At 44.6% G+C, this 12335-nt stretch overlaps 1 protein-coding gene across 1 annotated transcript in view; it reads right to left on the bottom strand.

Moving 5' to 3' along the window:
* The window catches only part of ROR2 (receptor tyrosine kinase like orphan receptor 2), a 217906-nt gene that overhangs the window by 30235 nt on the left and 175336 nt on the right, over window positions 1–12335 (bottom strand). Inside the window, exons 3-4 of the mRNA XM_063101180.1 lie at window positions 3795–4082; window positions 2992–3022 (exon numbers count right to left, since the gene is read on the bottom strand). Coding sequence (XP_062957250.1) covers window positions 2992–3022; window positions 3795–4082 — 319 coding nt within the window. The remainder of the gene's footprint in view (window positions 1–2991; window positions 3023–3794; window positions 4083–12335) is intronic.

The following is a 12335-nucleotide window of genomic DNA, read 5'->3' as shown; positions in this document are numbered from 1 at the left end:
TTTACAGGCATTTCATGACTATCCTTTTCTTTGTTATCTTTTATTGGAGGCTTAGTGTGTTTCTTTGGGGCCATTATGATTCCTTGCTTTTTCATGTTTCTTGTGTCCCTACATTAATATCTGCACATCTAATGGAGTAGTTGCTTTTCTCAATTCTGTGGAGTATATTTTGGAGAAATGAGTTTTTCCTGTAGGTGAGTCCTAGGGTATGACTGTTAGATATGATACATTGGCTTTGGTTTTGTGTGGACTCAGCAATGTAGTCTAGGTGCAGTTTCTTCCATTGTAATCCTCTTCAGTGATGTCTACAAATGCTTCAGTGGCCTACATTGTGGGAGTTTGTGCCAGCATTGGTGCTGTTTTGCTAGGGATGAAGACTCCAGGCTGGTTGTTGGGCCAGGTGTGTGCAGGCACAGAGAGCCAACAGGCTGTCCTGGTGGTCCCTCTGAGGTGCAGAGTTGCTGCCTGACTGGCTTTCCGGCTAGCCATGGGCACACAGCTCTGAGGTTGTCTCTCCCTAGCAGTGGTGTGCTGCTTGACCAGCTTTTAAGCTAAAAGCAGGTGACTTTGAGTGTGGGTTGGGGAGGTCAAGCAGTCTGTCAGAGAATGTGCAGCTGCTGCCTGGCCAGGAGCTGGCATGTGTAGGTGCAGCAGGGTCAGGTGGCTCTATGGAGACCTGCTGGAGGAGGCAAAGCGACCACTTGATGTGCTGCCAAGCAGGGAGCAGGCATGCATGGGTGCAGCAAGACCCTGAAGCTCTATGCATGTCAGCCAGGGGGAGGTGGATACCCTCCCAGATCATCTGTCACGCCTAGAGTAGGCATGCGTGAATGTGTGAAGGCTGACAGGGTAGGCAGAGCCACCACCTGATCAGCTGTTGATCAGATAGCAGATGTGCCATGGGTACAGTATGGCCTACAACTCTGTACAGGGCCACCAATCAGCTGTAGAACCTGGAGTAAGGCTGCAGGGGTGTCGCAGGGCTGTGCAGCTCTGTAGACACTTGCTGGGGGGAAGTGGATCTGTTGCCCAATCCATTGTTGTGCAGGGAATAGGTGTGCATGTGTGCAGCAGGGCCCAGCAGCTCTCTGGAGGCCTGCATGGGGGAGGCGGAGCCACTGCCCCATCTGCTCTCGGGCAGGGAGCAGGCGTGCAGAGCTGCAGCAAGGTCTTGCAGCCCTGTGGAGGGCCACTGGGGGAGGTGGAGCTACTGCTGGACTGGCACCTGTGGGCTCAGTGGGCCATTGGGCCATGCAGGGCGGGTGCAGGTGAATGTGGTAGACCGGCCACTGATTGGCAGCTTCCCCACTGGGCAGGTCAGCTCCTTCTCCTGGTGTGGGGAGTTGCCATGTGAGTTCGGATGCTGGGGTCTTGGTCTTTCTGTCTGGCCTAGGCTCCAGGAAGCCCGGGTCATGGTCCTGCAGGCACCTGTGTGAACGTGGTAGAAAGAAGGTGGGGCCTCAGGATGGAGGGGGTTAGTTTCCACTGGCCCCCAGGGCAGCATGCACTGTAGCAGTGGGTTTGGTTTCAAGGTGGCACCATGCTGAAGCCACTCAGGATGGGAGGGCAAGAGCTGCTCTATCGGGGCTTCTGCTATGAGGCTGTGCAGCTGCACAGATTCCCAGCTACTCTCCAAATCAGGTTTGGGGCCTGTGAGGACTGGGGGACTCTCCTGTGGCAGGGATTGCTGGTGTTTGTGGTGGCAGTGAAAGCAGCCAGGGTTTTCCAGCTTAACTTCTGTCTGTAAGGAGAAGTCTTGCCTGATTCTGAGCAGGCCTCTGCAGGGAGACAGTGTGGCACAGGCACGATGCCTGGCTCTGCTCTCTATCCTGGTCTTCCGTGCTCCACAGGGATTTCGTCACTCCTTGCTGCTCTGCAGCATACTTCTTCAGTCATCCCAGTCAAAACATAGTTATTTATTATTTTGGTCCCTTTTTTGGTGGGATGGGATGCCAGACAATTCCAGTTGGCCATCTTGCTCTGCCTTCTTTCCCTAATTCAACTTGTGAAATGACTTATACCTTTCCCAGAGCTCCATAAATGTGCTTCTCCTTCCCTCATTCTAGGTATAAATGATTATCATGAATGATTATTATGATTGATTATAATGAGCTCTACTGCTTAGCACAGAATGTTCCCAAAAGTCTACGTTCTACAAGTAGGCTGCTGATGTCCACCGGGATGGGCCCTGCCCCACTCACCCGCAGGGCACTGTAGCACTGCCCCCACGGATAATGCTTACGGCGCGCCAGGGAAATAGAAATTAGTGAGCACTGTGCAGCTATCGAGTACGTGGTGTTTCTGCCATTGCTCAGAACACCTGAAAGTGAAGAAATTGCTCTCCAACATGTTTGTGTAGGAGATGAAGGGGACTCCGGTAGTCACTGCTCATCAACAGAGGCATGACCTGAGTGACTCTCCATGTACACGCTGGCAGAGAGAACCTCCAGGGCTGCGGTGGAACGAAGCTGTGCTGGGGAGAGAGAGGCTGAGTGCACGGCAGATTCTGTCGGCAGCTCGCCAAGCACGCGTGAGCCTCAGTCTCCTCATTGTGAGGTGGGTTTGAAACCCGCCAGTCCCTGAGGCTCCGTGGGCACAAATTTATAAAGAGCAGATTGAGGGTGCTGGAATCCCAGAGGGAGAACTATCTCCCTGTCTCCAAATGTCCTGTGAGCCAGGATCCTTCCTGGGGACGCTGGCACTCTGGCCCGTATGTTTATACTCCCTTCATATGCCCCCAATAGGGTCACAGTTGCTGAAAGAAATTAACAACTTCTGTTTTCATGACATTTTTTCCTTCCATTAAATGTGGAAAATATAAATGTTTCCCAGCTCCAAACAAGCATATTTTGCCATCGCTGTGTGAAGTCCAGCTAACTTCCAGCAAGTTCAGCAAAGATATGAGGTTGCAGGATTTAAAACCTGGGTTTTCATACAACAGAAACCCACAGAGCATAAAAAAAAAATGGCTTGAGGAAAACAGGTACTTACTGAAAGTTATGATTTGGGCTGTGTGTCGGACCTAAAAAGACAAAACAAAGAGACAAATTATTAATTCTTCATGATTTCAAATACAACTTTCTTCACATCCAGCCAACAGCAAGCATGTCTGGGGTCCAGGCTGGGTGGTGGCTGGCAGTTCTCAGATCTCAGACTCTGCTGCTGCCCATGACCAGATGCCAGCGATGCTGGAAACCATGAAAAGAGGGTCAGGTGCTTTCTGTTTGTGACAATACTTTTAGAGATATTTTCGGAGTTTTCCCTGTCCTTTCTCTCTCTTCTTATCTAATCCTGATACACAAAATCTGTTTTGCTAGTTATGAGAGCATGGTGTAGAGCTTGGGTGGCAGGCCTTCCCTAGTGGGACAAGTGCCTGCTCCCCACCTCCCCCCTGAGCTGGGCCAGGTTTCTGTAGGGTGGACAGGTGCATGCAGTTTTACAGACCATGCCTGGCCATCCTGTGGTGTGGCCAGCCTCCCCCACAGACACCTCACCTCCTAAATGCGGCCTTTCTGCTAAACGTCCCAGCTCACCTGGTGCGTCTGGGATTATTTTCTGCACTTCAGGTTTGCAGACCACTCTATCTGTGTCTATTTTCTTTTATTGCTAGCTAATGGGTAACAGGTTAAGCCAGGGTTTCGAGCACAATGGGAAAGGCCTTGGGGAATGGTTTTATTGATTTCCTGTCATGTTGATTGGAGTGTGCTTAGTTTCAAATGGCAAATCATTCTCGTGCTTGGTGGCTGTGAACGTTTCTATCTGTGAACTGACACACCTCAGCTGTCCTGACTCACCGAGCCGCACAAACAGGACCCCGGTGGCAGTGATGGTCTTCACGCCATTGGTGGCCACACACTGGTAGTAGCCAGTGTCTGTCGTGTCCAGGTCTTGGATTCTCAGTCGAGAACCATATTCTGTTTTCCGGATGATGATTCGCCGTGGCTCCTGTACGACCGGGGCGTCATTCTTCAGCCACCGCACGTTGGGGGGCGGGTTTCCTGCCACCTTGCAGTGCAGAATTGCTGTCTGGCCTTGGACAATGGTGATATTGTTTACTGGCTCCAGAAAATTCAGAAAGTAACCTGCCAAGGAGAGAGGTCACAAAAGAGCAAAGGTCAGTGAGGGATGGAAGGAAGGGTGGCCTGGGGCTCCTTCATGAACCAGTCTGAGGGCAGTGTTTGATTTCCTCATAGAGCCAACCCTCTGAACCTGTAGGCTCTGCATCAGCAGACTCAACCAAATGCAGATTGAAAATGTTCAAAGAATAAAATAAAAATAAAAATAACAACATAAAAAGTAATACAAATAAAAATAGAGCATAACAACTATTGACATTGTATTAGGTATTATAAGCAATCTAGAGATGATTTAAAGTATCAGGAGGATATGTGTAGGCTATATGCAAATACTCCACCATTTTATATCAGGAGCTTGAGCATCTGCAGATTTTGGCTTCTGTGGGAGGACCTGGAACCAAACCCCCATGCATACCGTAGGGCGACTATATGTACCGTCCACTCTATTTGTAGTAATTACAGTCTAGAATGTCGCAGTGAACCCTGAACTAGCAAATATGAGCCATTGCTCCTGGAGAAAAGACAGCATTAGGCTCCTGTGAGCCTCTGGTCACATTTTTGTCCATGAATTAACACATAACTTGTTTTATGTGTGTTTCTGTTGATTCTTCTCATTGAACTCATGGCCAACAACAGCACTGTAACTCATGTCTGATGCACCGCAGCCTTCTTGCCCTTAGGGACACCAGGTAGCACTTCAGCACTATGCCTGGGGGCCCTTAGAAACATCAAAATTACCAACAAAAAGCACAAAAATTCAAAAAGCACGGCACTAAACAGATCAAGAAAAGGACACTTGTTCACAGTATAAGAGCTGAAAGTAGGAAGCTGAGCGTAGCCTTGCTCAACCTTATCTGGGCTGAATGACTCAAAATTTTCACACGTGTTGAGTGACTCAAATTTGGGGGCATGTCTTTCTGCCCATGAAGGATCATAAAGTTACCATGCGTGTTGATCTGGGGGTTACAAATATATTTTAGCCATTAGATGAACTCAAAAATAGGGAATCTGAAAATAATGAGAAATCAGTCTTCCCAAACACTAACTCTAACCAGGTCTGGTCATGCTCGGAAAGTCCCCCCTCCCCCACCACACGATTAAGCACAAAGCCACAATAAATAAAATATACAAAGATGTGTGACATAACATAAACAAGCTGGTCACTGGCCTATAAATAGAACAGAAGTGACAATGTGGAGGGGAGCTGAGGGCTTTGCTCTACTGTGCCCAGGTCGCGAGCAGGCAGAGGCGGTCCAGGGATCACACACTGGAGTGGCCCCTAGGAAGGGAGCTGGACATGCTGTCCTGGTGTGTGGGGAGCCCAGTGAAACCAGAGGCAGGAGCTCTCGGCTGGCAACACAAGGCCACTGGGGCAAAAGAAAGTAATAGAGACAGAGGTGTGTGCACGTGTCTGTGTACATGTGGGGTGTGTGTGTGCGCGCACGCACGTGTGTGGAGTGGTCAGGGGGCTGGAGGACTGTTCTCTCTCAAGAGAAACATGCAAACTAAAATTCCATAATAGTAAGGAAAACTAATGTTCGCCAAGATAACCATCAGGAGATGAACTTACATCAGATAGCCAAAATAACAGCAATCTGAAAAGACTTTAAAACAAATACATTCATGTTCAGAATCTCTTGGCTTGTTTTCTGGTTGGTCCCGATCCTTTCTCTTTAAATAAAGTTGAACGATGGCATATGCCAGTTGTTACTGGTTTAATTAGAAAATTACAGGATTTCTAGTGGACCTGGGCTGAGCAGTGTTGTGGACCGGCCACTGGCCCCCAGATGCTGGGGAGGAAGCTGAGGCGAGGCAAGGCAAGGCCGTGGACCTCCAGGTGCAGGGCGTCTTCCTGCTCAGGGAGGGTAGGTAGGTGCCTGTCTGTGGCAGAGTCACTAATCCAATCAGCACAGATTACTGTCTATGATTATTATTAACAACAGCATTAGGCTCTGCCTTGATTCTCTGCTAGCCAACCCTTCTTCAATGCACTGACGCAGAAGAAGGTACTTGGCATGGATGATGCAAAGCTGGAAGGTAACTGGAACGCCAAGGACAACCCTCTGAAAGGATGGCTGAATCAGGCAGGATGACATTCCAACATGTGCTCTTCATCAACTCAGCCACACATGCCAGCATGGGAGACCTGCATTCCCAAAGCACCTACACACAGGACCCCACATCTCTATCTCTGTTGAACACAAGACCTCATCTGACTTGACAATGTTACTTGGATGCAATCTGGGCAGCCCATCCCCACACACCTATTCACTGTGTTCTGGCCAGACGAGGCTCAGACTAGGATTGAAAAAAAACACTCCTACAGGCTGGCAGTTGCACCTGCGAAGGTGCTGACACAATGGCATATGACGTGATGGCATATGACAGGCCTGCCCAGCTGGGGACAGCCAGGGCAGACTCCCCACAGACAGCACTAGAGCCGCCACCTGGGCCTGGGGTCAGCCACCATCACGCTCTGCTGGAAGCTCAATGGGACCAAAACCATAGGTCAACAATTAGGTCAACAATTAGGTACATTTATCTCTCTCCCCCTAGAGAGTGGAGTGAAACGAAGCCTTTGGGAAGAAATCAGGAGGACAGAGAGTGGAGACTGACTAATTTATACCCACGGCATCAGTGCCCCTGAAGTTTCTCACCTTCCCCCACTTCTCCCCTGCTGGAGGGAGTCCCTTGCTCTCCCTGAAACATACCCAGCTGGTTCCTCATTTCTCAGTTGGCCAAGGACACTCCTTCCTCAGACCTTTGCTAATTCTCAAGGGTCAAGTCTCTGGTAAAATGCCACCTATCCAGAAAGTGCTCCCTGGCCGCCCCGTCCAAGCACCTCTGCTTGTGTTTCTCCTCCCCCACCTACTGGCACATTTCTATGGCAACATCACATCTGCTGAGTTATAGTGATTGAAGTGCATTCTGACATCAAGAATAACAACTGTCAGTCTTTGGGGAAACTTTCTCAATTTTACAGCCAATTTTCTCTTCTAGATTTAATTTAGAATCATCCCAGTAAGTTGCATTTAAAAACAGGGCTTTGAGGCAGAAAGACCTGCACATAGATTACTTGCATAAAACCGTCTTCTCGGTGATGTTGAGAAAGGACAGCCAAAGTCTCTATTTCAGACCTTCTAACCTACTCAGAAAAGCTTTGTAATTTTCTTCAACAGATTTTCACATTTTTTTTTAGGTAGATTTCCAGTTACACTGTTCTACAGTTTTCCTTACTATTGTGAATTGATTTTATTTCTATTATTTCTGTCTAAATGGTTTAAGGCTTCTAGGAAAACTATTAGACAGCAATCTTCAATATATTGTACTAATTTCCTATGGCTGCTATAAAAAACCACAAACTTAGTAACGTAAATCAACACAAACTCACTGTCTAACGGTTATGGAGGTCCTAACGTCAAGGTGTGGGCAGGGCTGCCTTCCTTCTGCAGACTCTGGTGCCTGCCCAGCATCTAGGGGCCACCCTCATTCCTTGGCTGTGGCCCCTTCCATGCATCACTCTGGCTTCTGTCCCCACTGTCATGTCTACTGGTACTGACTCTGGGTCTCTTGCCTTCCTTTTCTAAGAACCTCTGTGGTTACATTGGGCCCACCCAAATAATCCAGGATCATCTCACATCTCAAAATCCTTAACCTAATCCTATCTGCAAAGTCCCTGTGCTATATATGGTAATATCTTCACAGGGTCTGGGGATTAGGACAAGGACAATTGTGGGTGTGGCTGCTTTTCTGTCTACCACATATACTTTTCTTTTATCTTGCCACTTTACTGAGTTTAGTTATAACAGTTTCCAGGTGGTCCTGGATTTTCTACATAGATACTGTCTTCTTCAAATACAAGCATATAGCCTTTTTGCTTTGAAAATTCATACCTCTCATATTTCCTTTGCCTAATGGTTTTATTCTATATTCTTTTTGATTTAAAAAATTTAAATCTGAAGTGTCGCAAACATACAGAAAAATGCAGATATGAATATAACAGATATCCATGCACACATCAAAATTTGACATTAACATTTTACCATATTTGACTTAGAAAACTTTCAAAAAACAAACATTCTAGAATGCAGCTAAAGCCTCCTCTTGCCTTATTTCTTCCTTTCCAGAGAACTAGCATGCATCATTCCAATGTGTATTTGTATTATTTTATATTTTTAGAAATTTACCCTGAAAGATCATGTTTGATAGTTGTCTTTTTTATTCAAAGTCAAAGTCATCTACGTTTACGCAGTTTGTTTAATTACTGTGTAATAGTCCGCTATACAAATAAATCACAATTTCTTTATACATTTCCCAATCAAGAGACAATCAGTCATTTCTACATTTTTGCTAGTACTGTGTTTGATGACTTTCTGCACACCTGTCTTGTCCTGCACATATACAAGAGCATCCCCAAAGTACCCAGCTGGATGCAAGAGTGATAGATCATAGGGTCCTGAAATCTTTAATTTATCTAGGTCTCAAAAGGGCTTGAAAAACATTGCACACCATTAACAATGTCTGAGTTAAAGTGTTTCCCCACAAGTTTGCCAACATTTGGTGTTTGGGGCTTTCACCTGTTTGCCGATCTGATGGACATGAAATAGAAGAGCACTGCTGCTTTAGTTTGCATCTTAAGAATGCCTCAGAGCTTCAGCATATTTTGGACTGTTTGTGGGCTATCGGAGCTCCCCTTCTGTAACTTCATATCTCGAGTCTGTTGCTCTTTTCTAACTTCTGTATAGTTTGTTTTTCTACATAGATATCACCTTCTTCAAATAACAATAATATAGCCTTTTTGCTTTCAAAATTCATAACTCTCATATCTACGTCGCCTAGTTGTTTTGTTAATTAGTTAGTTTCCTTTCCTCTCTTTTCTAATGTATGTAGTAAACATAAAATTTTCCTTTGACTTCTTCTTTAGCCATCCAATAAGTTACTTTATTTAATCTTCATAGAGTTGGTGAGACCCAAGTATTCCATAATTTATCTTATGATTTTTTTTCTTTTAGCTATGAGTTATTAAAAGTGTACTTTAATTGCACTGTTGTCACAGAACATGGTATATGTGATGATGATTCTTTGGTGCCACCAAGATTTGCTCCACAGCCTAGTGTGTTCTATTCCTGTAGATGTCCACATTTGCTAGGTAAAAATGTGTTTTCTCTAACTGTTTATTGCAGGAGTTTACATATGCCCATTAGATCAATCTTGTCCATTTTGTTGTTCCAATTTTTAATAAACTTGTTTCAACAGGATGTGTGTTCATTGAACCTGCATTTGTCAAATAGGTATTAGCAATTCTGTCAAGTAACTTTAATGTGCTGAAAACTATGTGGCTAGGTGCATTCAACTTCAGGTTTATTACATCATTTGGTCTTATATCACTATGTAATACTTCTGTCTAAAAGACCATTTTGACTTATATTAATAAAGTCACCCCAGGGTACTTTTGCCTAGTATCTTCAATATCTTTTTGATATCTTTATCATTTCTTATGATTCTGTATTAGACATAACTCTTGTAAATGTCATACAATTTTACGTCAGTTCATGAGTATATGTGTTAATCTTTAAGTTTTTTCAATGTTGAGTTTTACTTTAAATGTTTACATTTTGCCTCGTAATTATTCTTTCTTCTTTTCTCTCTTTTTTTCATCTCTCTCTCTCTCTTTATTTTTTGTAACTGGACTGTAAGTCCTTTTCTGTCTTTTACTGATTTTTTTTCTTTATTCGCCATTTTTCTTCTTTACCTATTTGAAAGTTATACCTAAGTGGCTAGCTTCACTATTTTTTTACACACATCTAATTTGACAAAATCTCCCAACAAGAATTTTTAAATGCTGTCAGTCACACACATAGACACACAGACACACACACGCACACACACAAGCATACAGAGAGGTTTGAGTTTAAGTTACTGATTTCCAGTGCTTAGTTACACTGTTTTTAAGCCCCCAGCAGTCACTATTATTGTTGAATTTACTGTGAAAATTTATTCAGACCTGCTGACTTGTTTAGCAACTCTTTCCCCACCAACGCTTCTTGCATCTCACTCCTCCTTCCTCCTAGGTCTTTCTCAGCTCATCCTGAATCATATCCGTTCTTTGGATAAAGGAGTGCGGTGGTAAAAACTCTTAGTCTGGCTCTGAAAATGTCTGTTACTTCCACACTTAAATAATAGTTTAGCTGGGTACAGAACTCTAGATGTGCAGTTGCACTATTGTCTTCTGGCTTTTGTGGTGACAATTGAAAGTCCTGACATTTATTGCTCCTTTGTAGGTAATCTAAACTTCCCCCCACTTAGGCTACTTTTGATATTTTCCCTTTGTTTTTGCCATTCCAAAGTTTCTATCACTAATTGTTAATGTATTTTTATTTTTGTCTTCTCAGGTCTCAGTGCCCTTCCTCAACTCTGAAGATTCATGCCTTCTATCAATTCGATAAAATTCTCTATCAATATTTCATGAAATATATGTCTTTCTCCCTTCCTCTTTATCTCTCCTTTGACATCTCCTTCTAGATATATTCTATCTTCTGTATACAAAGATTCCTCTGTGCTCTTTACCTATTTTTCATATTCCCTATCCTTTTTTATCTTCAGCTATGTGCCATCTATTCCATAACCTGTCCATCAAATTTCTCATTTCACGGACTATATTTTTCACTTCTGGAAGGACTGTTTGGTTCCTCTTCAAATCTACCACTGCTTTTTCTTCCATGTGGTTTCCATTTTCTCCTTTATCTTTAATCCTTCTGGCTTCACTGTTTATGAGTTCACCACTCATTCTGCACCTCTCTGAGTGTGCTTTGTAATTTTTCATTGCAGGGCTGGTTTTTCTGTGGGAATCCCTTAAGAACTGGGTTCCTGCCACGGGTAGTGCCAACTTTTGGGTTCACTTTTTAGCTTGGGATTTCCCACAACATTCTGATAATATAAATCTGGTTTCCAGAGGTGCAGGTCCAACTTTGACTTCTCATGAGAAAGCCTGTGTTTCCCACCTTGAAACAGGGTTGAGACAAGCTCTCTTTGCACCTCGCTGGCCAATGCATGAAAACGTGCTCTTCCTTCTTCCTCAGGTCTCCCAACGTCATGCAGGAGTTCGACTGAAAGGGCTCAGTTCTTGAGACCTCATGGGTTCCCTCCTGGCTTGGAGTTGAAACCCAAGGCTCTCGATGAACCTGGGCCTAGCGGAACAGTTTCTGTTGTGGGGATGATATTTCATAGGCCTTACATTAGGATACAAGAAATGTTAATAACTTTGTTTTCCTAAAACCAAAGTTGATTTTTATCCCAATCCCTTATTTCTCCTGATTAAAGGAAACAGTACATCCAATTCCAAGTGAAATGAGTGGTAATTTTAAGGTATTTATTTCATTTAATCTCAATCAGGATTTTCCTTCTCCTGCGTGGTCTCTTTGTCGTAGTTATGTTCTGGAGGCTACTGTGACATCAAAGCATTGGAGGATTTGCTCTTTCTGCAGCTGCCCATCTGCCATAGTGTCCTTGTCTCACTGGTGCTCTCTCTACCCTGGAGCCCACTGAGATGTCCACATCTGTTCTGTGGCCACGTGGTGACATCCCTTTTTACTGTCAGTAAGCCCATGTTATCACCGCATGACACGTTCAGAATCCCAACTCTTTGTCTCAGATACACTTTTCTTGAGGACCCAGGAAAATCAGGCTGTTCTCCAAGGATGCAAACATAATGCACTACCTCGAACTCCCTCTGCTGTGGCAGCCCAGCCGTCACGTATAACTCTCTTTCCTTTCTACTCCTGGCTGCCGGGCACTTCTCCGTCCCTCTTGCAAGTTCACATAAGCACTTACATCTTTTGCTAATATTTTATTGAGTACGTGCGTGTAATTTAAGTGGGACAGTTGCCAAATTGGTTTGGTCCAGCATTTTTACTGTCATCAATTCTCTGGAGGAGAATTGAAATGAATGCTAGAAAGAAAGCTCTCTGGAGATTAAGTACAATATCCCTTTCTCCTTCAGTGTTTAATTTACAGCCATTTAACCTCTCTTGGCTTCATTTCCCTTATGTGGAAAATATGTGGTTTCTCCCCTAGCTCACAAAAAAATTCCTTTAGAGCTGCCCCAAACCTCCCCAGACACTATTTAATAGGCTGACAGGAGCCGGGAAGGGCCAACTGAGAATGTGGATAACTTGGACCCAGCCAGCACTCTACAGTTTTAGAGAGAACAGAAGTCTTCCCTTTTAATTGATCCCAAAGCCTCTCCTTCCTAACAGTGGT

Source organism: Cynocephalus volans, chromosome 6 (genome assembly GCF_027409185.1).
Source record: "Cynocephalus volans isolate mCynVol1 chromosome 6, mCynVol1.pri, whole genome shotgun sequence".
Taxonomy (NCBI): Eukaryota; Metazoa; Chordata; class Mammalia; order Dermoptera; family Cynocephalidae; genus Cynocephalus; species Cynocephalus volans.
The sequence above is the reverse complement of the archived record's forward strand: the minus strand, read 5'-3'. Positions and strand labels throughout refer to the sequence as shown.